The following is a 27,587-nucleotide window of genomic DNA, read 5'->3' as shown; positions in this document are numbered from 1 at the left end:
GTTCTTGCAATGTTTCTTGGTTTACTGGCCATTTCTCCTGGAGAAAATTGCCAGTTTGTGGCAGAACTGTTTTTTATCCTTTGAGCTTAATAGGCTGATAAAAGTCTTTGCAGCAAAGACTTTTGTCTGCTCTTTGTTGTCCAAAATCTTGGTTACATCGTTCCCCACAGCAACAGGAAAATGGCTCGTGCACGTATGAAGGTAGCGATTCTGTTCTTTAAGTAAATATGCAGAACTTTTTAAATTAAGACCTATCTTCACTGAATGTAATCTCAAGCAGATCTACAAAACAAGCAAAGTTTGAAGTTTCTGACTTTAGCATTTTTTATGTTCTGAAGAAAAAGTCTGTGAAGACCGTCCAGGGAGTATGTCATCTTGGTTGTGATAAGAGAGCATTCTTCAGTAGTGCTTTTGTTTATGAATAATAGGGAATGGGCTGGTTTGGCTAAATACATTTCCTTAAAAGTTCATTCTGTGGGTTGAAACCAAGAGGGAAAGCATCGGCACTAGTTACTATATTGAAGAAATTCGCAAACAGAGACTTGGGTCCTACACAGCTTATTCAACAGAAATCACCAAGATAATAGACTTGCCTATTCCAGACTATGCTGGTTGGTGAGACTCAGTCAGGCAGTGATTTACAGGACTAGCCTGATAGCTCAAGCATATGGCAGAGTTACCACAGGAAAACAGATCTTTGTGTATCAGCTGATCTTTGCTGATCATGTGTGTACCTGCTTTCTGCTCATGGCAAAAGCCTGTTTGTTGAGCCTACGGTTACCTTGATTTGCTTAATATATACGGGGGACTAAGAACACGTATGCAGATATTTACAATGAGGTAGTTGTCATTAAGTAGCTTATTGTACCTGAAAAGTGTCTTTAACTCACTTTTTTTTTAATGAGCTGTGTGCTTTGTGGACGCTGGCACGCTACTAGGAGTTTTGTCTTAAATCCTTTGCGATAGAAATTTGCTATCGCTTGAAACTTTTGCTTAATATTCGTTCATTTCAGACTGCAGTTTGCCCGTGTTTCCAAGTGTATTCTGCATTACTACTTATTTGCTACTAAAATTCTGTTTATTTTATGTTGGCCCAAATGCTACGCTCGTGATGCGCTGCAGATTTTTGACAACTAGCAACTGCCCAGTGAAAGGTTGCCAAAAGGAAAAGCTGGAGGTTTTGGCAGCTGGGTGGGAACAGATGACAATCTTGGAATAGATGGGCAAGAGTATTGGGTTTTGTTGTTCAGGAAGCAATGAAGGCTTTTGGCAATGGGAAAAAGATGCATCTTTCAAACCCTGTTTTGGAGTTAAGGACAAAAATAGCATGACTTTTCAGGGAAGGCAGGTGAGTTTTGAATTCCTTGTTCCTTATAGCTTCTGGGTTGCCCTGTGGCAGTTGGTTCAATATCTGCCTCTCGGTCCAGAAGGGCAAATGCCACTGTAGCTCATAGCTTTTGCTGTTCTGCTAAACTATGAAACAGTGACCTCAGGCACTGGACCTGGAAACAGCCTGTCATGGTTTGCTTTGAACTTGAGTGAACTGTGGTGACATTCACCTTAGATTTATTGTTTTGGTCTGCCTTCAGATTCAGGATGTTCTCTCCTCCTTTGCAATCTTGTGACTTACACAATTATTTCATTTTAGAGATGAGGCCTCTTTTTAAATGCAAATGGAGAGCAATAGGATTATGAGGGAGACTGGAATTCAGCCTTAACTATTGCATGGGTAGTTCGGCTTTGCTCATATAAACTGTGCTGCAAAGAGAATCCTTTCAAGTACTGTTAACGGAACTGGTAGATCAGACCTGCTTGTCAACCACATTCGATATTTTCATTCTGTGTCACAGCCCAATCTAAGTTTCTAACTCCTTAATTAGGTTTTGGATAGCTTCCAAGATCAGTGCTTGATGTCCCATTATGTCTGCAGTAAAATGGCACTTAAAAGTTAACTAGCACTTCCAGATGAGAACTTCCCATGGTCTGCTAGAAAAATTCAAAATCAAGATGTTATAAAATACTTTGGCATCAGTAAAACAGAGGAGCCCACTGAACATGTTGATTATGTGTCTTCCCTGACTTTCTGGCCTCAAATCATTATAAGTGTTTGGGCTTTGATTTACCCTTGATAGAACTTTACTGTTGCCAAGTTGTTCCTAGCTGTGCAAAATGCCTGGGAGTTTCTGACTGCTGTAAAGACTCCACATTATAGGCAGGTGCTTCTGAAGTGACTTCTAATTTTTCAAGAGCCTATATATATGGGTCAAATTCTGATATACTGCATCACTGCAAATCAAGACCAGTTCTTTTCGATTCATTGGAGCAACTTTAGATTTTGGAATTAGGTTTTCCAGAGCTGTCTGGACCTGGAGTCAGACACTGAGCACTTGCCATCTTCAGAGACCACTGAAGATGACCCTGTGAGCAGAGTCTTTCCCTGATCATTCCCTCAGGTGCAGACAGAGACCTCAGGTACCTCCACCGCCTTGAGACGTGGCACATAGATGACCACAGTGGTCTCAACTGGAGCTTTCCTGCTGGTTGCTCTCTGGAAGAGAGTGATGAAGGTAAACATCAACATCATGAGCACTGACTCCAGCTCCTTCATATCTCGATTTTGAATGTTTTGGGTTGCACTTTAACCGGGACAACTGACAAGCACCCAGAAATGCAGGCTGTTCTGAGTTGAAGCCAAATATCTGCAAGTCTAGGAGGGATTGTTTGGGCTTTGTCTTATCGCTGTTGAAGCTAGTGGCAAAACTGTCTTATTTCAGTGGCTGCAGAGTTAGGTGAATGCTAAGCTCTGCAGAAAATGGTACACATCTCACCACACTGTTTCTCTTGCATTGTATTTCATAGGGGTGAGCATACTCAAGGTGTTCAGTAAATAATTTTTACTTTCATTAAATGAGCTCCAGCGGTGAAAATACACATAGATTAGAGGTCATGTGTTTCTGAACTGGCAGACATACTGAACACTGAATTTCCTTGGATCAGTGCTACTGCAAACTCTGAAAGTGCTAACTCCAAGTGAGAAGTAGCTCCTTAGCAGGTGTGAAACAGCACTACAGTGGCTGTCCTGTGCTCTCTGAAAGATCTGCTTTTGCATGTGGAGCTGTCATGGTGTTCAACTTCTGTGTATTCTGCTGCTAGCCAGGCCCCAGAGGACTGAGGAAGTAGTACAATTTGGGAAATGAAGAGATGTTATGAGTTACGGGTATATGAGGCAGGGTAACAAACTGACTTTCTTTCAGGTGACGAAAATGGACCTCTGTTGGGAAGGTGACCCTTTTTTGGCAGTTGTATCCAAAAGTGAAAAATCAAGCTGAGGCCTTGTTGGGAATGTCCGCCTGCCAGACTGCCATCCTCTGCTAGCTGGCTTTCTGCAAGCGCATGGAGTCTAGCGAGGTCACATCCTATTATTTGTCAGCCGTGAATCATCATTTCTTTTAGCTGGCTAAATTGAAGAGCAAGGTGCAAAGAGAATGACCCTTGTTAATCAGGGCAGGTAGGTTAAAGTAGTGGGTCACTTTTTATCCCTAGTCTGAGAAAACAGCTTGACAGCAGTCAGCAGTCTTATGGATCTTCTCATTGTGTCCCTGAAGGGAGCCATCTTCCTCTTCCCGTTACAATTTTTGAAGTCTTTGTTGCTCTAAATCATTCAGGTGCTGGGTAAGACAGTTTTAACACCTATCAAGTTGCTTGCAGTGTAACATCCTACAGAATAGTAAGGCATATATTGCATGTGCCATTTATTACGTCCATTACCCAAATCTCCCTCTCTCTTGCATGAATGTTTAAGGAGAAGCTGGGCATGCAATAGGACTGGAGATCAGGACGAGAACAGCTCGCTCCTATCTTAGGTAACCTTGGACGATTTTCCTCCCCGTTTGGTAGTGAAGACAGAAGATCTATGGAAGGTTCTCAAGAGTTTGAATTTACCAGTCTGGGTTCAAATCTCTGTGGATGGTTGTCAGTGTCCTACTGCTCCCACACAAAATTGGTTGTTTTCGGTGCACTTGTTGGCAAGTGACTTGGTTGGAATGGACACCAAAAAACTCTCCTGACCCTCCTGATGGTCCACAGGGCTGAAGTGGATACCTTGGTGCTCTTGGCCTGACTGGTTTCTCCAGGTAAGAGCTCAAAACAAGGAAGTGGGCTTAGTTGACCGAAAAATTAAAAGTTCTGCAGGAGTGAAGGAAACGGGTGGCTTTCAAAATCCTGCCTCACCACTCCACGGGTGACTTGGGCCAGAAAGAGGGGAAGGTCACGTAGGGTATTTGGCACAAGCAGAGAAGTGCATATGGGGAAAGAAGCTTTGTTTCATGCATGCAATTGTCTGCTCCTGGCAAATGCAGCAGCAGGTAGGACCCTGGCGGGGGGGTAAAGGAAGGAGGGCTGTGGCCTTAACCCTTGTCAGGCTTTGTCTGCAGTGCAGTTTAGATGGAGGCCTTTTCTGGCTCAGTGTTGCTAGGGTTTTTTCGCCTATTGACTTGAGGAGAGATTGAGGGGGGTGAGAGGGAGGGACTTTATTATATTGTTTCTTTTCCTTTGAGTTGAATTTTTTTTCCCCCTCTATGGGGAGATGGGCTTGATCTACTGGTTTTGGATTTCAGAGGCAGAAGGCAAGACATGACCAGCTGGTGTCTTGAAATGGCACAGGTGCAATGGCTGCGGGAGGGGGGGAGCCAGGAATAATTACAGGTTTCCGAAGCATCAGGCTTTGCCTGAAAAGGGCTCATCGAGAAGCTGCTCTTTATGGAAAATTAATGGTGAAGCTGGAAAAACTGTCAGGCCTACTATTGTTGTCATAGGGGTAGTTATGCCTTAAAGGGGCAGCACCTCCTGCTTCCCTCCGTGGGCAATGAGGAGCCAGAACGTAGTAGCCTTTCTGATCTTAGAGCAATTGAAGTTTCACATGACTGTCATCAGCTTTAATGACCTTGAGCCTCTGCCTGTCTCTCCCCCCCTTTTTTTTTTTTCTTTCTCCCCTAATTTACAGTTCTGCTTGCTCTTTCATTTGGAAGCCTTTATTTATCAGGCCCTTAAATCTGTTTCTCTCCCACTGGACGAAGGCTACGTGAATGCAAAAGCCCAAACTGCATGATGTGAGGAATTCAAAAACGTCACCTATTGTGGTGTGTGTATTCCTGAAAGGCTGTGGGGTACCTTTGGAAAGCTGCCCCCAAAACCTGTGAGGATGCTTTTGGAGAGAGACCAGATGCCCAGCTAAAGCCATTCCTCGCAGCCTCAGAATCACACTTTAAACGGAGAATGGACTTTTTCTGTCCATAAGAGCAGCCTTCCCTTGTTCCTGTGTGCAAGCCCAGCCCAGTGGCTTTCCAGGGTGCTGGTACGAAGGTTTACTGCGGGAGGAGAGGAGCCTAAGGAAGGTCAGTAGGCTGCTCTGTTGCCCCTAGGAACAGCACTGGTAGCATCTGCTGCTTGGTGAGGAACCAGTTCAGACAGACCTTCATGGGAGAGGGGACTGCCAGACGGAGACCGAAAGCCTTGTCCCCTGTCTCTCCGCCTTGAAGGAAGTCCTTGGCACTTAGTCTAAGCGCTGAGGCAGGGCAGTTCGGAGTGAAATGCTGCTGCTAACACATGGGCTCAGCAAGGTTAGGCACCAGCAGCGTGAGATGCTGTGACAAGTTGCTTGAAAGCTTAATGCTGATTCCCATTGTTTCGAGCTCTCTCCGGTGAGCAGGAAGCGGGGAAGCCTTGGGGGCTGAGCGGGGCGGACGTGCCAGGGGCCGAGCCGCATTGTTGCAGCAGGAAGTAGGAACTGTTCCAGAAAAACCTAGCTAAAGGAGAGCTGTGGGGGAAGGGGAGAACACAAACAAACAGCTTCTCCGGACTCCTGAAACAGGGCTGTCGGTGAGAGAAACACACCAACAGCATCCGACAGGGATCTCAAAGTCTTCAGTGTTTGCCTTGTACCGCATTAGCCTTCACAGCGTTCCTCGTGGATTTCACGATGGTAACGAGGTGGAGCTGGGGAATCCTCGTAATCTGACTTCAGCTTTTATCAGCCGCTCTCTGTTGGAAATACTCACTGGAAGAAAAAGGGATTAGTGGCTGGTTGGTTGCAGCCTCCTGGTTTCCTGGAGCAGTGCAGTGATACAGAGTTAACCCGCTGCTCTCGTAGTAAATACAGCTCATCACCATAGCAGGGAAGGGAAAGGGAATCCCCCTTGTAGAGGCAGTAATCTGGGGTGGGGGACCTGGGTTTAAGTCGCTGCGCTGCCACAGACTGTCTCGTTGACCTTGGGGAAGTCATTCAGCTCCCTGATGCTTTATGGTGCTTTATACTCTTCTTTTAGCCCTTCTCACTCTGCTTGGCAGAAACCAAACTCAGGAGCAGTGCTATAACAGAGTGATGTCTGTGGGTGTTGCATGTCCGTCTTGGGTCCTTGCAGGACCAGAAGTTTATCCAAGTTAAGAAGCAGGTATGGGAAGGGGACAGCATGGAGTTTTAAAACAATTCCCGGGCACTGCTGAGAGGGCACGCTGGCCCTCTGTTTTCAGGAGTGGGACCATCCCTTGTTGAACATCAGGGACACAAAAGCTTGAGGACTTTACCTCCCAAGTATTTGACAAAAGCAGTTCTTCAGAAATCTCTTTTGTGTTAAATAAAGCCCTGTTATTATGTTTGGGGAAACTGAGCGGGAAGTGTGGTAATTTGCTTAAGGCAAAAAGGCTGACTAGCAAGTGTCCTACCGCCAAGCCTGTGTGCGAACACATTACATGTACGATAATCATGCCTCTGAAGATTATCCACAAACTAAACTGTAGCACTGTTCTCTTGTGTATATTGCTGTTTTATTGCTTTATGCCCAAGTCTGTCTCTGCAGCTCAGATCTATAGTCAGCGATTATTAAAAAAACCCAGATAACTGTCTGACAAAGTCTTTCCTTAACTCTGAAAGTCGTCCCACCAAATTACATGTGAAAACAGCAGTGTTCCTTCCTGGGTACATTAAAAGTAATAATCTTGAGTTACTTTGTAGCTCCTAGACAGCTATGAATGGGACCTCTTTACCCTCCTCTTGAGGAGACCTTTGTACTCAGAAGTCAGGAGTCTCTGTGTCTCCTCCTGTCTTTGGTGATTCAAAGTTTTTGTTTCTCAGTCAGGTGCTTGACTTGCAGGTTGAGATGTAGTTGGGTGACCATTGGCTGCTTTGAAAATTTTGGTCTAAAATTCCCCTCTTTATTATCTCTAGCAGTGTTCTCTCAGGAATAGTTTTTAGAGGTTTCTAGAAAATATTAGAACGTCTGTCTCTCCAATTCCCGTAAAATCACGATGATTGTATTAAACCAGCTAGCCTTTGAAGCAGCAAGAAAAGAAAAATAGCGCTAATAAACTCTGTTAAAAGCTCCTGAAACTACAGCTAACTGTTTTCTGTAAATAATAAAAGTTTATAAAGTGGATTCTGGAGAACAGTGAGCAGTTTGATGGTGCCTGGAGGTGTTATTGGGGCTAGCTCAGAACACCTCAGATAAGGTCCATTGAAGCAGGGGAGGCTCACCCCATCCTCAAGTTGGTGATCATTGCTTCGGAGATGCAGGAACTCATTTTTAAGTGGCAGCCACTTTAACTGTGACTTTACTTTTTAAAAAGCTCTGTGTGTGTGTGTGCATGTTTGTGTGCAAGTCTAGTGCAAGTGGTCCCACTTGACCAGCTAGCCAAAAACCCTCTAAACCCTTTGTGCCAAACCCTCTAAAAATGACAATAGGTTCCCTTTTTCTGTCACATCTTCCCTCATCTCAGGCCCTTTAAGTGATCTGTGGTATCACTGGAGTTTGTCTCTTCTTTCTATCTGAAAATGATATAGTTCAGAATTGTGCCATTTTAAGAACAGATTGAGCCCTAGCCAACTATGCTGAGTTAAATTTAGAGTGAAATTTAATGTTTGTGGAGAAAGAGGAAGCAATTCTTTGGAGAGGCGACTTTTTATTTGTACTTGTCCAGGAGAGAGGGCAGTAAGAATCATTTCATATGGAGGTGACTGTTGTCCAGATTACACTTACAACTGGAAAGGACCTGGTATCTATGGGACAACATGCAGACTTTCATGAAAAATTTAGTAGATGCTTTCCAGTTGTCATGTCTTCACTTTGACCACATATCCACTACTGCATGCAGATATTCCCGCACCCTGTCTCTGAGCAGCTTCAAAGACGTGTCAAATACTTACATCTCCCAGAGAGTGACCATTTCTTGAGAAGGTGCTGGTGTGCATGAGTGCCATCTCTGAATGGCTCTGGACCACATTTGTTCTCCTGCCCTAGACGGGAGCTACACTGCAATCGGTCTCTAACAGCGTTTTTTTTCCCTCCTCTCTCCCTTCCCCCTCCTTCTACAGACATGCCTCGAATTGGAGCGATACCTTCAGACCGAACCACGGAAGATCTCTGAGAGCTTTGGTGAGGATTTGGACTGCTTCCTCCATGCCTCCTCAGCTCCAGATGCAGAGGACAGTATCCGACGGCTGGACCCCATCCTCTTGCCGGTGGAGACAAGTGCATGTGACAAAAGCGCCGATATGGACGTTATCCTCTCACGGGACAAGCTGCTATCTGAGACGTGCCTCAGCTTGCAGTCCACCAGCTCTTCCACAGAAGGCTACACAGCCGTCAACCAGGCCCAACTCAATGCAGTAACCTCATTAACACCTCCTTCCTCTCCAGAGCTCAGCCGCCACCTCGTAAAAACCTCACAAACTCTCTCAGCGGTGGACGGCACGGTGACATTGAAACTGGTGGCCAAGAAGTCTTCGCTCAGCTCCGTGAAAGTGGGTGTGGCGGCAGCGACTGCGGGGACGATAAAGAGCGGGCAAAGTGACAGTGAGCAAGGAGGGACAGGGGTGGAGGCGTCCCCAGAAAACAAGAAGAGGGTTCATCGCTGTCAATTTAATGGGTGCCGGAAGGTTTATACAAAGAGCTCCCACTTAAAGGCTCACCAGAGGACTCATACAGGTACTTGTGTAGGATACTTCTCCCTTCTTGTCCTCCTGCCACCTAACAGTAACCATCTTCTTTTATTCTCATTTAGAAAAGAAAAAAAATCTCTTCGGAAAGGCCAAGCCTGTATCTGTGAGTCAGGGCAATGGAAAAATATGGCAGGCCAGCGATTGTACTCATCTCAAGAGATCAGGGGAATTCCCTGTCTGCAATTAACCTGTTGTGATTTCATATCTTACAGGGCTTGATGCAGAGTAATTTCAGGATACCTAAGGGATTCCAATATACCGTTCACATTAAAACTGGGGTCATGCCAGTTTGGGTTTTGGGTACTCGGTTCCCCAAGACAGCCTTAAAAATGATAATTTTAGTCATACTAACAGTTTCAAACAGAAGATACTATGAGTAGGGGGGTTTTGCCTTTCATATAAGGGAAGAGAAAAAATGTATTTCAGATCTGAGATCTGTGGTTTAGGAATAATGCATGTGTGAGAGAGCGCGTGTGTAGAAGCAGACACGTTTATGTATACAGACGCGTGTACCCTTTAGATCTTGCTATCTTTGGCTACTCTGGTGATAAAATACAGTGAGAACAAACTGAAGAATGACCTAGAGTCTATCTAATGTAGGTAGAGAGGGAGCAGAAGGTAGGGAAAAATATCAGGCTTTTTTGGGGGGGTAATATTTGCTAGTGTTGCATATAAGCTGCACTGTGTAAGCTTCTTGAAGCATACCAAATTGGCTTAGATTTGGCTGTTCAGAATCCCCAATCTCCTGTCATTTGTTCATCATCCCCAGTAGCTTTTCGGTTGGTATTCATTTGGCAGTAATAGCTGTGCAGTTGACTAGCACTGCTGCTTTGTTCTGAGCTTCACATGTGATGAGAGATGATAAATTCCCATTAGCACTATCTTATCATGTGATTATTCTTGTTTCCAGAGGGATTGCTGTAATCGGTTTTCTCAATTTTACTGTAAAATGTGTGGTCTCCTCCGATAACTGCACATTTAATTCACGATCTTATCATGCAGGCAGATTCGTAGAAGCAAGGTGGCTCTTGCAAGGTAGAAAATAACATATTGGGCTAGTGCAGTAAATCAAACAAATGTGTGGGTTGTTAAGAGAGCTGCATCCATCATATGCTAGGCAACACTGTAAAAGTTACATGGTCTGGAGCATAAATCATATTAAGACATAAAAGGCATGGGTTTTGATCTTTTAATATGGGCTTTCTAGAGTTTTTACTGGGGATAGTCAGAGTGCCAGTAGTGATCTCACTTGTGATCCAGTGATTTGGAAGCCAATGGGAATAGCGCAGTCATTTTAAAATCTGCAGGTCAGGAGGAGACACCTTGTACTGCCACTGCTGTTTTGAGGCTCATCCACAGCAGAGCAGGCCCCCCTCGCTGTGGCTCTCTGGGGAGACATCCCAGACGAGGCCTTCCAGAGGGCGAAGGGGCTGCTGCGGAGGCCCAAATGGAGCAGTGCTGTTGTTGACGCGATGGCCTTGCCTGTTCAGACCTGACCCCTGTGCTCCTTCTCAGGCTGGAAATGATGAGTCTCACAGGGCTGTTCCCGAAGTTAGCCAAGAACGTGATATGTTCACCTAGAAAGGGGGAACTTGTGGACTTTTTATACTTTTGTCACCCAGTAGGTGGGTATGGGAACAAGGAGTCCTGAGAGACCACTTGCAGAAACAACTGCTCTTTCAAAACCTCCAACCTTTTGAATTAAAATCTTGCAAGATTTTGCGTGCTTTTGAATCCCAGCCTTAGCTCTAGTTGAACTTTGTATCTGAAGTCAAAACCTTTCCTGTAGGTAACATCAGCGTGTCAAAGCCTGCGCATTTCTTACATTTACAATTAATGCAGGATGAGAAACATTTCTCACTGTGGTCCTGTGAGGCCTTTATTGAGTGGCCTTAGGCTGTCCATACTGCCATTGATGTGCGTGTGTCTGCCCACCCGCAGCAATGCTCCACCTGGTGAGAAGGGCAGGTCCACCTTTACCGGCAGGTAGGCGAGCCCTGTGTCAAATGATGAGGCTGCAGCTGCCCAGATGCAGTGCCCACACTACTGACTCCCATCACCTCACGTAGTGATTTCAGCTGCCCCTCTGAGCTTGCCAGTTAAAACATCCAAGGTTTAACCATTCTGTAAACTAGCTGCACAGAAAGCATGGTTTCATTTTGCAACATAGACTGGACACAGCCGTGTTGCTAGAACAAAGCTGAACCACCTTTAATGCAGAACCAGGGGGTAGATAGGCACCTGGCTCCCGTTCTTTTCACTGGGAAGTAGATCGCATAGTATCTTTGAACATCTACATCTTGGGAGCAATCTGAGTCATTGGTGGCCAGGGATATAATAGGATCATCTAACTAACTTATCTAGGTCCACAGCACAAAGTGATTTAGACCCCTTCATCCTGTGTAAGTGCTCTGTTCTCTTCCCTTAAAAATCACTGGCTGTTGGATGCTTTATAAATCATGGGTGGGACAATCAAGATGTTAAATCTGTTCACTCTGACCCATACAGTGGAGTTCCCCTGCAGGGAACCCCTGGGCTTCCTGTAGAAGAGAAGGATGGAGAGGAATAGCTCTGGAAATTTGGGACTGAACTGTAAACGGCAGGGGCTGCCTCCTTCCCTGTGCACACCTTCAGGGCTACGGACAGGGAGCCCTTTTCTCCATCAGTACTTTGTTTTTTCACGCAGCTGGCTCAGAGCTGCCGTTAGCTGAAAGTGCCGTGGGTTGTGAATGCACCCAGCAGTGTCTATGGCTAGTAGCCGCTTGGCTTAGGCAGTGGCTGAACCAGAGGGTCTGAAACAATTGCGAGATATTTTCCTTTGGCTGGTAGCTTGTTAGTATGTCATGCAAGAGCGCTCTGCCGGTGCGGGCTCTGTGTAAAAGGGTGCGATTGCCCTGACAGACAAAGAGCTCTCAGTGTGGGGTTCGCAGTCAGGGAGGCAGATGCAGGCTGGTCTCCCAACTTGCATGTGCAAAGTCCACTTGTAGGATCAAAGGGATTAACTGCCTCGCATGAAAACAAGAAAGCCATGGGTTGGGGAGCTGGCGGGTAGCAGGCAGCAGAGGGAGGTCGCATTCCTTTCACTGGTATGTAACACTGACCAGACACTGGCTGGCGTGCCTCACTGCGTGACGAGCCAGACCGGGCTGGAGGCAACACAGAGTGAGAGCAGCTCGCTAGATTGGCACTCATCTTCTCTCGGGGCTTTGCTTTGCTGGGGAGCCCAGAGGCAGTCAGACCCCAAGTTGCACTTGGTACCGCCCAAGGTTCCCTTGTTATTCGCCAGCATCTCATCCGCGAGAGAATGAGGACACCACTGTAAGACCCATCAGAACGGTTGAATTGGTTATGAAACCACGTTCTGGATGACCTTTGGGGAGGGAAAAACAATTATCTGTGTGGGAGAGAATTTAATCTGGAAGGGAAGGGGGAAAACATGGGCCGGATGGAAAGGGAAATGAAAATATTTTACTGAATGCAGAGTAAGCGGGAGCATCTAAAGTGAAGGGTGTTTAAATGAGCTAAGAGCAATGTTGGGGCTGACTGTCAGTCAGAGAAGCAAAGAAGCTGTGCAGGGCAGAAATAGAAGCTGTGCCTGTACAGAAGGTGAGCTGTAGGTTTGGAAAGACCATGCTGCTAACGTGGGGGTGAGGTGAAATAAATCTGAAGAAGGAGCCGCGAGGATTGGCACTGTAATCCAGCCCTAACACATTCTCTCACTTATTCATGGAGCAGATATCAGTGCAAACAATGACAATTTGTCTCTTTTGAGAGACAGAAATTTTAGTCCAGTCTTCACACATGCCTGGAGATGAATTGCCAATGTAATGGAGAGTGGAGAGGGAAGGAATTAAAATGAGCCAAAAAAAAATGTATAGTCATCAGTACTTCCTAAATTAGAAAACAGGATATTATTGCTGGCGAGTGTCTGGATACAAATACGTCGTCTTAAGAGTGAGCTGGCCTATGACCTATGGAAAGGTTAGTCTCGGAGAAGTCTCTGTGTCCCCAAGATCAAAGACCTCTGGAAGAGATTTCTATCTCCTGACAAAGCCAGTCATATCGGCCTTCCTTGCACTAATGTAGAGGGCAAGGTATGAGACAGCGTGGATGCTTTCTGGCCAGAAATAAAGCATCATGTATAAACTTCCCAGGAAATACTTATTATGGGGATAATGATTAAAAAAAAAAAAAAAGTCCTTCAGAGGGTTCTGCTGATTTTTGCATTTTGTGAGGATCTGAAGGCTTTGATTTTTTTTTTTCTATTTCCATCCAAAAAGAGGATCCGATACAAGCTAAGCTGAAGTCTTAAGAAATAGCAATTGGGCGCTGCACGTCTATATTTAGCTGTCTAAAGCATAAAACAAGTGGGAGATACCCAGGCAAATAGACGTTAGGAGTTCTATGTGCTGTCTTAAGAATATGCAGGTTTAAGTGGAGTCTATTTGCCATTGTCAGGACATCTTACATTACATTACATAGTTCTTTGATCCAAAGTGCTGGGTGAGAGTAACAAAACCAAATAAATCCACCCTGCAGGAAAACAAATTACTACATTTGCAAGGAGAAGGCTAGGGATACACAAGAGTATCAGACACAGCATTAAAGAATATGGAGATTTTTGAGGCGGGATTTAAAAGGACAGAGAAGAAAAAATTTCCTGAAATGTTGGGGTTAGAAGAGGAAAAGTCCAGAATTTGGAAATGGTAGGAAAAGAACAAACTGAGGTGAGAAGGCTGGGTGGGTAAATAAAGGAGATGAATATGGAATAAAGGAATAATGTAGATAAAATAAAGCCTATTTGAGTCAGTGATAATACCTGAATGGGAGGTTGCATTTCTGTGTTGCGTTAATGGGTAGCACCAGGGAACAGAAAGCCTAAGGAGGGAAAGAAAATGCAAATAGTCAAGTAAAGCAGCAATTCATCAGGGTATAAGATTTTGAATAATGGGTTAGGGAAAGGCATTTGGAAGAGCAGTGTAGGTAGCACAGGAGAGATGAAAGCCTAAGGCCTAGGATTTTTACTGTACAAAAAGAGAGACCCACAGCTTCCTACAGAGTCTGCAGCCTTGTGTGCAGAGCTGGAGCCCTGTAAGGGGACACCGGATCAGGGGACACGGAGGATGCTAAAGCTGCCGTGGCAGCAGCTGAAGCAAGGCTGAATTTGCTAATGGAAACAAGAGCAAGGGAACTGAAGAAGGAGAGATGGGCGAGGAAGGCCTTTATTCACGTTTGGGGTACGGTTGCATTGCCAAATTGGAAAGATGTGTTTTGCTGTTTTTTTTCTTCTTTTTTTTTTTTTTTAAAGTTACTTGAATCAGAGCATAAATAGGATTTATCAAAGCTGGTTAAAATGACCCCAGCCTGATCATGAACTCTTTAAAACTTTATCCTTTTGAAGGCATTGAACCATTTGGCAGGTTTGGAGGGGAGTGTTGTGGTTTCACTGTGGAGGGCCAGCGCCTCACTTTGTTATTACAGCGAGAGCCCAGGCTGGGGAAACGCGCCCTGTGAATGTCCCAGATGGGGGGAGGACGGGCCCTGCCAAAAGCAGCCCTCACCATTTAAAACACCAGTGTTGTTCATCCATTGCTTAGTTGCCAATACCTGAATTCTCGGTCCTGTGTTTCTGCTCCATCATTTGCCAAATCAACAGCACAGGGAGGGAGACAATCGTACTGTTTTGGTGTGAAAATGAAAGTAGGTATTGTTTGCTTGTTTGTTTGTTTGCTGCGCAGGATGGTTTTTGGCAAAAGGCTCTGCGCTGGGAGACCTAGCAAGTGATGTTTGCTGTGTGTTCAGCAGCTGCGGGAGGGAGAGGGTGGGTGCCTCCAAGTGTTATGGCAGGCTGCCTTGGTGAGGCGTGGAGAAGCCATCGCTGGTTTGGCATCCAGCATTTTCTTTATAGCCATCCGTCCCTGAGCCTCCGTGAGGCATCCAGCAAAGGGGGAAATAATGGGGATCACAGAGTACGGCCTCAAAGAGAAAATGCTCAAGCTGTCTCCTGCCGGCTTCCCTCCGTGTTGCTGCTGCCCCAGCTGGATTAGAAAGGGTGGGTTAATGACGAGAAGCTGTGTATTTCTTTTCCATTTGTCCAAGGCACTAACACTTCTGAAATACTTGAAGTCACACACAGGCCTGAATCATTGCCTCTTACAGAGGTGGGGGAGAAAGGGAGCTTCCTGGATGCTGCCAGGCAGTTCAGTTTCCAGCCAAAATCTGACCCACGAAGATCACTCACCATGAGCTTTGGGGCAATGTGCTAGGGAGAGCCTGGTTTCTGGAGTCCCTGCCCCCAGTGATGGGTAAGACTCCCATGACCCTTTCTGCCTGAAGTTTCCCTGGCACGTTCCAGTTGCGCTGTGCTTGCTTAAACCCTTCCTGAGGTTTCAGCGCGTTTCTGATCATGAAACGGTGTTGTATAGTGTTGGGGAGCACCATAAACACAGCTGCATTTTGGCTTGGGTCAGTCACGTGCTTTGTGTCCACAAGGCTTCTTCTCAGGAGGGAGAGGAGGGGACAAGGCCTCCTGGATGAGAGGCTCCTCGAGATTTTTCCGTGGAGGCATGCAGCCTCAGGACGCGGGTGCATGCTCCGTTCAGCTCTTTCTCCCCATCACCCCGAGGAGCTGTTGTCCTCTCCCGCCTGTGAGAGCTCACTGCGCAGGGCTCTCCCCCTTGGTTCTTGCGGTACATGTCTGTGGCTTGCAGTCATGTGAAAATGTTGGCTCGTTGGACCATGAAGATAGGTTAGCCCCATGGTAGAGAGAGGAGGGAGCAATTATGGGCTCAGCCAGATAGTTTTGGTTTTGGCAAAGGAAGAAATGGTCTGAACAGTGAAGCTGAAGTCAGGGTTGGAAACAGCATTGCAGATTGAGTATGCAGGGCCTGAGCACGTGCGTTCTCAGATCCAGAGACTCTGACCAGACAGGTCATTTAAAAGCAAGCATGCCCTGAGACGCAGGCCTAGGCTAAGGGTCTGGAGCTCGCTGGAAGAGAAGAGCCAGAGCAGAATTGAAGAGCTGAGGCTGGCTGAGCAGGAAAAGCGAAGTGCACTACAGCTTATCTTAACAGCAGGTGCCACATGAGGCTCTTCTTAAGCACAGTGTGGGCGTTGGAGTCTGGGCTACATCTGGGCAAGCAGCCAGGCGTCTGGATGGAAAGTGTGGGGATCAAGAGGGTTTACTCCCCATCCAGAGCCTGCCTTTCACAGCCCATACTGGGCATGGTCCCACATACCTACATACCAACAGCAGCAAGTGCAAGCAGGGCAGGTGAACTGTAAGGCTTCATCCAAATGGTCTTAAATACAACTGAGGCATCCAAGCTTATACCAAAAGTAGTGGAGTCCCAAATGAAACCACTTTCTTCACTTGGCTGGTAGATGGTGTCCACAGTATAGCTCTGACCAGCTGCGAGGAGGGAGGTCAGCCAGACCTGCCCTAGCAGTAGGAGAAATGGCTGGAAAAATTGTTTAAGGATAGGTAAAGGGCAGGCATATGATGCAGAGAACGTAGCATGGCTTTTGTGAATAAAATTGTTTCTCTCTGGCTGGAGTTCAGGGGAAGGTGTATTTGTCTTCAGAAAACTTTTGTCTGATACCACTCTCAAAAGCCAGCTGATTACCGACTGTCAAGCAGTACGTGGTAATGTGCTGTTGTAGACTGAAATGAATATGAGACAAAGACTCCCAGATGAGGAGAGCTTTAAAGACTAGCTCAGCCATCTTGGAAAGAGGAGAGCAACGTACTGCATGGGACCTGCCTTATCCCCAGGTTTCTAGGAGTGTCCAGAACCTTTGTGACCCTGGGAAATCAAAACCTCTGTTCATAGGTTAGCTCTATACATTATAAGAAGTCCACAGCAATAAATGGCTTACTGAGAATTAAAAGCCTTTTAAAAATTGCAGGCTAATTCTCAGTCTTGGCAGTCCCCATTTGCAGACAGGCACACATCGAGCAGGTTTGCTCCCAGCCGAGTGCCCGGTCTCTGCAACCCGCCACTGAAAGCTGGGGCTGAAAAACTGAAAGCGGAAAAAACTGTTGCGGGTGTGCTAGCTAAGCTAACAGTGAAGAGCTTGTGTTTCAAGACAAAAGCTGATCCGCAGCTGAGTTGTGAAAGAAAGGTGTCCTCGTTGTATAACCGAGCACATTCAGAGCTTTAACAGGGATTTATTCCTTGTTCCTACGTATCTGCGCTCTTACCCCTGACAGAGAGGACTGAATAGATTAGCGGGACAATTTTGCAATGTCATTCTCGTTTTCTGATGACGGTAAGTGATCATTAGTGCACTAGATGCGTGTATTAATTCTTTGAAATTAATGGATTTATGTACCATATAAAAATACAGGCATGCATATCTGCATATGCTTTTGTTCAGTATGTAAGTACATGGAACCATATTACGTTTAATTTTGTATAAACTTTCATTCGGCCATCTGTTTGTTGGTCACCTGTAACTTTGCAAAACTTTTCCTTCTTCAGGTTGAAATTTTCCACATTTGGTCTTCTTCCAGTGTGCTTTGAGGGGAAATATTTGTTTTTTAGGAGAATGTGGCATGTGTGTTGGGGAGGGGCAGGCAGGAAAGAGCTTTCCTCGGTGTAAAAAGTTGAGCTGGAAACTTGGCGTATTTAATGGAAAATAGCCTTTGAGTAGAAGACATTTGTCTCTAAATACCTGAGTGAAAATTAACTTGAATGGACTGTTACGCTCTGTTGTACGCTGACAAACCACATGTGAACGTGGTATAGCCGATACAATTTTATCATTAATTCTTTGCAGGATCCAAAGAATCCCAAATGTGATTCTTTTCCCGGACTTCATTTGTCTTTGGATGTGTATTCAGAAATGGGTTTCATGCAGAAAATGTCTTTATTTTTAAAAATTTTCTTTCTGAAGATGCAGTGTCGCCTAACAATGGGATTTGGTAGTAGTACGTTTGTATCTCACTTGAGCTGGATTGATCTGGTAGAATGAATGACCGAGATGATACCTGACCAGCTGTTTATATCTCCTTTAGAGTTAAAGAAAGGTGTTGTCTGTGTCTTTTCCATAATCCAAATGAAGACGCTTCCTAGTCAGTAGAATTAATCATCTTTACTCTCTGCCCCAGACAGGGCTCCGCAGTTCACCAAGGTTTGCTCCCGCTCAGTATTTTTTAATCCCAAACACATTGTTTTCCTCCCCCCGCCCACAATCACATTTAATATCTGAATGGTTGAAAGCATCCTGGGTCTTTTTGCTTTTTCCTTTCATCGTTGTTGGCAAAACTGGGAAATGGAAAAGAATGGATTTTTAATTTTGTTCTTACGCTTTATTGCTGAGTTATCCCTGCCAATCTACATCCCTTGTTTTCTGTCATCTTTCTCCTATTTTTCGGTGGCAGAAGGGAGAAAGTGAAGTGGTAGGGACATAGCGAAGAACATCAACCCTGCAATAGTTTGAGTAAGTGGAGAACCACACTCACTGGCAAAAATATGGAAGAAAAATAATTTAAAAAGTTAGCATTTTGGGAAGGGGTCTGTTCCTCTTCATCTTTTCTTCACCAGTTCTAGTCACTGATAGAACAACCTTTATATTTGGCCTGGGATTTTTCAGGGCCGGTAGGCTTAAATTGTAGGTGCCCAAAGAGCAGATCTTTGATGCAGTGCCCTGGATTATGTATGTATGTGCTGTGTCCCATAAAAGTCTGTCTTCATTGCTCACCGTCCAGTACGATTTACAAAAAAAAAGAGAAAGAATCGATTGTGGGGTCCTGGAAAAATCTGACCCAGTGAACTGCTGAATTTTTCTCTTTTTTCATGTCTTTCTTCAGCCGCTGCTACCTTGCCTCGCATCTTTGAGCTCTCAGAGCTCAGCTGAACCCGAAACTAAAAGCCCTGATTAGAGGAGGTTTTTTTTTTTTTTTTAAAGTTCTTGCTGCTCCTCTGGGGCCCAAAGTAATGGCAGCTCGAGGCAGCGGAGAGCTGGTAATTAGGGCAGGCGGCGGTGCCTCGCCTGATGGGAGAGAAATTCGAGGAAAGCAGGGGAAGAGCGCAACAGCCAGGCTGGCGCGGGCGGTTACTAGGAGACCCGGGGCGCTCAGTGCGGCGGCGCGCTCGTGCCCGGGTACCAGCCCCGGCCTGCTGCACAGCTGCTTCCGCGCTCCCGTTGCCAAGCAACTCCAGCCGCCCTTTCCCCCCCCCCCCCTTTCTGGAGGCTTAATTGGGTAGTTTTGCTGCTGGTGTTGCTGCCAGGTACCCGCCGGGGCCCCGCGGCTCTGCTGCTCTCCCCAGGGCTCGGGGCAGAGGCGCGGGTTGCGTGCGGCGGCTGGCACCTGGGTTCCCCGGCCCCGCGGCTCCCCGCGCCCCCCCCGCCCCCGGCAGCCCGCAGCGTCTTTCCCTGAGCAGCTATAGGGAACGCATCTGAAAGGGAAGCGGCATTTAGCAGGCTTTGTCGCTCGTGATGGGAGTCCTGCATAGAAGTAGAGCGCGATGGTCCTTGGTGCGTTTGACGTTCGGCGCGTGAGACGGGGGACATGCCTTAAACGCGCCCTTTCAAGTAGAGTAGAAAACGGAATATTTCTCTCTCTTTGAATGCCGTTACGTGCTTTGCCTGCCTCTGCGTTTCAGCTAGGCAAGGGGGCTTTATGGATGTGTGTCTGTACTTGTGTGTACGTAAGAAATAAGGCTGAAAAAATTCATTTCATGTCCTGAATGACTACATGCAGAAGACTGCTGCTGGCTTGGAAGACAAGCTTTGGAGAGGCCCTCAGGGACTGATCCGGAGCTTTGAAGTTTGTAGAAAGACTGATTGGACATGGATCAGGTTCTTCACCTCTTTTCCTCCACCTCTAATATAGACATGATTAGAGCCATCTCTCTATAAGGGCACTTCTGACCTTTTTGGATGAGAGGAGCTATACATCGTCCATGGAAACGTACTGCTTTTACATTTGATCGTCCCTGCCGGTCTAAAAATAGGTACAACCTTCTCGCACTGTGTATTTCACAATCCTGTCACATTCTTCTCCTGCCCCACACTGTCTCCTGCAAGTTTTTCTCTTGTGCTTTGTCACCCTTTCAAAGGCTTTTCCATCTTTCCAGCAGGTGGCAAAACTGTGAATAAAATGCCTTTCTTTTTTTTTTTTTTTTTTTGCTTTCTTAGGTAAAAAGCATCGATGATACATTTAAGCACTGTCCACTCCCTGCTCCTCGCATTCCTTTGTAATAATAAAAGATAATAATTATGCTTTCTATTTCTCCAACAAAAATCAATTAGGAGTATATTGAGAAATGAAAGGCTCATAAAAGTATCTGAAATTGATTTTTATAATTAGTTTTACTGGTTGATGGGTTGCACGCATATAGCGTAGATGGCAGCACTGACCTCCAGAAGTTGTGTGTATTAAACAGCCTGTGCTTCCTTTTTGCTAAAGAAATGAAGTTGTTAATCTCAAAAAGAGGATGATGATGTTTGCTGAGCTGCAGCTGCTCACTAGCTTTTCTGTAAGCTTCCCACCAAAGCAGCCGTGTGAGCCATGTGATGGTAACTTGCTGAATTTGGCGTGAAAGTGAGGATACTTAACAAAGCCTCAGATCTGGGGCTACTCGTCATGTGTGTCTCCTATTTGATGGAGCGTGCATAGCTAATGAGACAGGATAGGCAGGGGTGTTGAGGAGACCCATTTGGTTAGGAGATTTTAGTTTTTCGGGAGTCCTTAAAACTGAACTTCCTTCTGCAACACGCTTCTATTAAATATCAAATAGCAGTTTGCATTAAAAAAGCAGAGTGACCAGTAACGTTTTCTGTTGTGCCATGTGATGTGTGCTGATATTCAGCTAATTAGAAGAATTATGACTGGGCTTCATTGGTATGCCATGGATGTAGCTCGTAAAGCTCTCGGGGACCCTTGGAGATGAAGAGCGCTACATAAATATAAAATATTGTTAATGTGATGTTCCACATTAGGCTTCCCATTGTGCTGCGGCAGCCTTTTGTAGTAAACTGCAAGGCGAATCCACATGTCTGCCTGACGTTTCTCTGCGTGGCTGTCTGAGGGCCGCTTCTTGCCGAAGCCCCCACCAGCCTCTGGCATTTCCCAGCGATGTCCTGTTGCACTAGCAGCGTCCCGGTGGGCTCCCTCCTCTGGGGGACGGACACCTTGGGTTGTCCCCGCAGCGATGTTGCTGCTCTGTGCGACAGCACCGTTCCACTCAGCAGCCCAGGAAGAGCAGATGCCCAAGGGATTTCTCAGACAGGGTGTCGAGGAGAGTTATTGAAACACTCTCTTAAAAAGCCAGAGGGACTACTTGGTTCTTCATACATTTCTTTGTGCGACTCGGGCCCCCAGAGCTTTCTCCCGGAAGAAACCCGGGAGAGAAATTTGGCATTTTATTCCTTTTTCAGTTGGAAGTTGCAGTTCATGTTTGTCAGGTTCTCCAAGAACACCGGTGTTGGAACGAGCGTATCTAAAACTGTCTTTCAATACATATTTTTATACTTTGAGGCTCTTAGAACTAGTTTCGTTTTGATTAACATTTTAATCAGAGATTTTAAAAATGGAAGGAAATGTTTTTTGTTTTTTTTTTGTTGTAAACCGTTTTTGGGGCCCTGAAATTGTATGTAAGTAACTCACGGATTAGAACACATTGTGATTTTTAAGAGGGCATTTATGTTGTTTTCCAAAGACAGTTTTGCGTACTATGTTTGTGTAGTTGCATCCATGACGTTAAGGAGCTATTAAGGTGGAATAGAACTAATTTCTTATTTTAATGTCCTTCAAAATGTGCCTACAGACAGGATTTGTTTTTGTTCCTCACTTTCTTTAAGGTTTTTTTGGCTAAATCAGTCATGCTGGCAAAGAGGCTCTTGACTATACCATATTTTAGCTCTGAGGGAAACCAGCAAGGTTTTTGACTGGGATTCTCCACTGAGCTCTGTAGGGATGATCTGTCTTTATGAAGTTCATTGCAGGACTGGGGTCTTAAAATCCTTACTTGTTTTCCTAAGCACACTGTAATCAACATATGTTTGTGCTGTGATGCTTAAGGTGGGGTGCAGGGGAGGACGAGGGAAATAGATAAGCATGGAAAATCATAATATGTTTATTTACTTCAGTTCTGTAAAGATAAAGGGTGAAACTCAAGCCTTAACGGGCATTTTGCCAATGACTTCAATGGAGCCAGGGTTTCACCCAGCAGCATTGCCAATTTATTTGATCTTATCAGGCAGATCACCAAATTTGGAGGGTTTTCTTCTTAAAGTCCCCGCTCTTGAAATCCAAGGAATAGAGAACAAACTCCCTTCTGTTTTCTTTATTAATAGATGTTTTTAATTTGCAGGACTGCAAAGAGAAGTTTAAAATCATGACCTTAGGTTATCTCCGAAGCAAAAGCCAAGTGATCTCTAAATATTATTGCTTTTTTTCTTTAAAATCTCATTATTTTTATGGGAGACTGAACTCATGACTTTTCAACCCTTGGGCTTGGCAATAAATACTGCAAATATAAGATATAGAAAATCCTTGCCTTCCTCCATGGTGTGCTCTAGTCTTGTGAGGATGACCATGTCCTCAGTTGATCTCTGTTATGTACCTCTGTGCCCGTAACCGTATTTCTACTAATCGGTCTCTGTTGAAACTGCCACTCCGGAAGAACTGTGAGATGTCTGTGGCAAATGCCGTCTTACTCCTGTTACAGAACAAATATCCCTTGAACCTAGATGGTGCCTGGGGCACGAAGGTGGGGGGGACAGGGGTCTCTGGACGTTAAGGAGAAGCAAGAACATCCCCACTGAGGTGCTTTGTGAAGGAATATCTATTGTGAAAGCTTATATAGCATTTACAGTCTGAGTAGATGGGAGAGAAAACACAGTGGTCTCTCCATGTTATACCTGGAGTGCCAAGATGCAGATGCCTGCAACTGAGCTGCTTGCCTAGACCCCCCATATATCGATCAATGGAGAGAAATTCACCTTGGGTTTCAGTCTAACTGGGGTCCAATATTTCACACTCTGCACGTGCCTTTGCCCTTCCGCTACTTTAAAAGGAGTCAAAGGTGACTGTTTCAGATGAAGGTTTTCAGTATCTGAAGTTGCGTGAGATTAACTTCACTGGGACGGTCTGAGGCTGAAAAATGAACTCAGAAGTCCCAAGGACCAGTGCAGAGTCTCCATCACAAAAGCAGCCTGGCTTTATCCGTCATGTTTTACAGAGACCCTGGTATGTGTTTACCACGGTAGCGTTGCTGGGATTGTATGCTTGGCTTTTCCATGTTTTCAGATAATACATTTTTGATTTCATGTATTTATTTTTATAACTAGGTGCCTAAGATTTAGAGTCTTGCATTTGTCTTAGTCACCAAAGGAACAGTGACCTGGTTTCAGGGGTCCCAAGGTCTCATAGATTTTTGCTGTGACTCTCATAAATTTTGGCGTCAGTATTGCATGTTTGCCATCAGTTTGCAAAGTTCTTTGTCCTCCAGTTACCAGACTGGACCAGGCTGGATGAAATGAAGAGGGACGGAGGGCCAGACTGATGCTGAAGTGAGCATCGAGGGCACTCTGTAGCAGGAGAGCTAGATTGTGTGAGTTGTCACACATACAAGTGGGGGAGAGAGCCTCTTCCCCAAACAGTCCAGTCTCGGGGTATGAAAATACACTCTAGGATGATGAAAAAATAAAAATGGGCGTCAGGAGAGAGAAACAGTAGAGAGGCTGCTTTACAGAAGCGCGCGCAGTCACAGAGGACTGAAAACCCCTAAAGCTTGTTGGAAGGGCTAATAGCTTTTCCATACCACTATCTTTTCTGATGATAAGATCCTTCTAGATCAGTGGTTTTCAGCGTAGTGCTCTGCTGATTTGCAGGCACGCATAGGCTACTTCCAAGGGATCCTCAAAAGACCTCTAAGGATGTGTCCACGTGAGTGTTTTCTGTAGACGCTCTCCAAGCGCACACCTAGCCCGCTCCAGCTATAAACAAGCATTCAGGCCACAGCACCAGGTGGCAGCTAGTCTGGAGTAAAACCCCTCAAACACAGGTGGTGTGGGTGTTGGGTCCTGAGCACCCACTGTTTTGACCTACCCCCACCTCTATTGTTCTGTGCTACTCAGTACGTTGGCACCTGCAGCCTGAGGAAAGCAGACCCTGGTCAGTAGGTTTGAAATCCCTAGAGAGGGGTCTCCACCTCCCTGGGAGAAATTGAGAAAAAGCTGAAGGCCACTATTCTGGGTCAATTCTGGAAGATTTTCCATAACCAACTGGTATGCTAACATTAGCGCTCATCTCAAAAAATTGCCTAACTTGATGCTTAAAAGTGTGCCCGTGCTGCTGGCTGCCTGCCCTTCCCGGGTATGCTTGTAAGTGTGTGAAAACTGAAGTGGTCCAGGCTGCGGGGCACGTTCTGAACGGAAACAACCGAGTATCGAACATCTGCCGATCTGGATAGCAGCATCCTTTTAGATGTGCGTTTGGATCCTCTGTAGAGTGCCTTTGTATAAATGTGGATCATGGATTTGTTCAAGCACCGCGCAGATTTTTGTGGTGTTGAATAAAGGTGACTTAAGGCGTAGAGCCTCCTTCCTAGGAGTGAATCACAGGCACAAGTTTTAAGTGCAGTTATTAATTTTGAGGATTTGGAGCCTGAAAAAAAGTCAGTGTGGCACAGCTCTGCGATGTTCCTATTTTTAATTGAATTTTGAGGCTTATAATTAATTTGTTAAAAAGGGGGAAATCCTGGCCCTGTAGAAGAGAGTGGGAGTTTTGCCATTGCCTTCAGCAGAGGAGGATTTCGCCATGTATCCTTTTATTCTCACTAATCCTCCACAACAACAGAAGAGCAGCCTGGCACGTGGAAATGATCCTTCCCCTTTCGCCCGCCTGCCGTTGCCAGCAGAGGACCCTCCCCGCTTTCCCATCCCCACACTTCCTACGTACATACACCTTAGCAAACTACACTTTCATTTTATCCACGGCACCTTAGCAAACTACACTTTCATTTTATCCACGGTAAGATGAAAGCAGCCATTAAAGGAGCAGTTTGTTCTTGGTTTTTATGTGCAGAGATAGAGAAATCTCTCTCTTTACGCTCGCTGTTGTTTTCGAGCAGCTGTAGGAGAGCAGGAAACTTAACCTCTTGGAGGTCTCTGGGCCAAGGACCAGTCTGACATGGCTTTAAAGGTCATGGTGCTGCTTCGCCGTGCTGCTACGGCACGCAGAGCACTGTATGCCGGCATGCTGTCTGGGAGCACAAAGAGGCCCTGGCATTTGGTGGAGCGTGGCTTCACTTAACAGAGAAGAAGCATCGGAGAACAAAACTCAGCTCAGGGCTGTTCAGAGCCAAATTGGGATCACTTGCGAGAGGAGCCCCTGGAGCAAATAACAGATATGTGGCATCCCATGGGTTTGCCAGTAATCATGCTTGGCATTTCTGTCTCTCGTAACCTATATATAGCACTGTACATTTGGAAAGCTTTTGACAAATGTTAGCAAGCCAAACCCTGCTGCAGTGCTAATAGCGCTTAGTTTCTGAGAAAGACCGTGATGTTCGTCCTTCACCCTTCTGCTCTGTAGGCGACTGTATCCTTCAGCCTGGTGATACCTGCCAGTTCTGGCGGAGCACTGGTCTCTCGCGTTTGCTTTGCAGTGTGTGGAGGCGACATAAGCGACCAGGCGGTTCGTCTGCCTTGCTGTCTCCGCTCCGAGGTAGGCACTAGAGAGCGTCGGAGAACCGAGGAAGCTGAGCTGTCCTCGAGGTTTCTTTATTGACAGCTTTTAAAAATAATTGATGAACTATTCACACACAACTGCTGCATCATCACAGAAAATCCTGGGAAAATCCTTTTTCTCTGACAAGGGGAGAGCAAATGTAATGCGCCGGGTAGTATGTCCAGGCTTGCGTGGGGGTGAGCACTGAAACAACTGCAAGGCTGGTTTTTGGGGCCAGCACTGATGACAGCGCTTAAGCCACAGCTGAGGAATGAGCACCAGCACTTGGCTCCCTAACAAGAAGTTTTTTGCTTTAATTTCTGAAAAATGTTTTTAAAAACAAAAAGTCTGCAGAGATGACCAGACAGGCACAGTCTAATTGACGCGGTGTTTTTATTGGCTCCGTCCCTGGTCTTGTTGGGCCTGTCCCCCGGGGTGGATTGCAGCGCACAATAGAGACATCCAGGCTGGCCTGCTGCGTTCAGGGACTGAGGGACAAATCGATGTTTTGGCACGGTCTTGCCTATTGCTGCCCTCTCTTCATTGCTTCACCCCAATGAATCCTTTAATTTAGTTATTGAGCCAAACAAACTTCACAGAGGCTGAAAGGCTAAAATGGCTTAACTGCAGTTAATATCGCAGCCCGCTCTCCTGTCCTCCCTGGGCCAGATTTCCGTGGCGCAGCAGAGCTGTGTGTGCAGTCAGGCGCCTGCAGAACGAACTTGCCGGGGAACAGCTTTTCTCGTGTGTTTTGATGCAATTCTTGAGCCCTCTTCGCTTCTCTTGCTCTTTTGGCCTCTCCAGTTTGTTACCCTGAAATACAGAGGTCTCCCATAATCAGACCTCTCTTCTTTACCTCCTGAATAGACAGGTTAAATTTAGAAATCTGCCTCTCTGCACTGAGAGATTTCAGTCTACTTTAGCCAAGTGGTTGTTTCACGTGACTTTGCCGTAGGGAGGTCGTATGGATTGCAACTTCAGTTTGGTCAGCGATGGTTTTTTTAAGGTCACCTTCTTAGCGATTTTAAGAACAAATACGTAAGTAATAATCCCATCTTTGTTTACAATTCCTGGCTTAGAAGCTTGGTAGAGAAAGTGTCTTCTTGTGTGCATTTCCCCTCAACCCCTTCCTCCTCTAATGCATCCTTACCGTGCTCGCTGCATGGGGAATACCGACACTGATTTTATATAGGAGAAGCAGCACTGTCGCCTTCATTTGTTATGGGGGGAGATGATCTTACAGCATGGCAGACTTTGATCCGCAGGGACTAGTTTGTGTTAGAAAGCAGGTAACTGTGAACGCAGCAGACCAGACTCTCTCCTGACTCCTCACTGCACCATTTCAGTGCCTTCAGCAGTATGGTTAATAGTTTGGGGTAGAATAACAACTGATAAAGGTGGAGTGCAAAAAGCCTGAAGGACCAGCTGATTTCAAGAAAAAACCTTTCTCCTCTTACAGTCACTGTCTTGGCATATCATTTCTTGAACCAAAGAGCAGTTTTTATTCTGGGAAGCAACTAAAGGAGGGCATGGAGGCGCAGTGGGCATGAAACCTTGGTGGGATCCGACGTGAGCCTGACCATGCCAGGGTAAACGGCAACATGAGAAAAGCAGGCAGCGTGGTGGTGTTGCTCGCTCTGGGGTAGTGCCGGGGCAGCTGTGTGCCCAGCTCGCACCTGCAGCGTGTCCACGCGTTGAGCAGCCGCTGCCGAGCACTGCAGAAACGTAGCTGGCCAGGGCAGCGCTGGCCCAAAGGCTGAGAGGCAGTCAGCTCTCAGCAGCACAAGAGGGCAAGCACGTGGGGACTTTTCAAACAGCTGCAAAGTTGGGACTGGATCTGTCTCCAGTGCAATGCATCACAAGCCCTGAAGGGAGTCACTGGCCATGGATTGTGTGACTGAGGGTGGGCTC

General features: G+C 46.0%; 1 protein-coding gene across 8 annotated transcripts in view; it reads left to right on the top strand.

Moving 5' to 3' along the window:
* Positions 1-27,587, top strand: part of KLF7 (KLF transcription factor 7) — a 119,399-nt gene that overhangs the window by 24,601 nt on the left and 67,211 nt on the right. For all 8 annotated transcript variants that reach the window (XR_011141818.1, XR_011141815.1, XR_011141813.1 and 5 more), the window contains exon 2: positions 8,366-8,978. Coding sequence is in view for 1 of the 8 variants with exons in the window: in XM_009674789.2 (XP_009673084.2) it covers positions 8,366-8,978 (613 nt within the window). In the remaining 7 variants the exon portion in view is untranslated. The remainder of the gene's footprint in view (positions 1-8,365; positions 8,979-27,587) is intronic.

This window comes from Struthio camelus, chromosome 6, assembly GCF_040807025.1.
Source record: "Struthio camelus isolate bStrCam1 chromosome 6, bStrCam1.hap1, whole genome shotgun sequence".
Lineage (NCBI taxonomy): Eukaryota > Metazoa > Chordata > Aves > Struthioniformes > Struthionidae > Struthio > Struthio camelus.
Note: the sequence above shows the minus strand (reverse complement) of the source record. Positions and strands in the feature narration are given on the sequence as shown.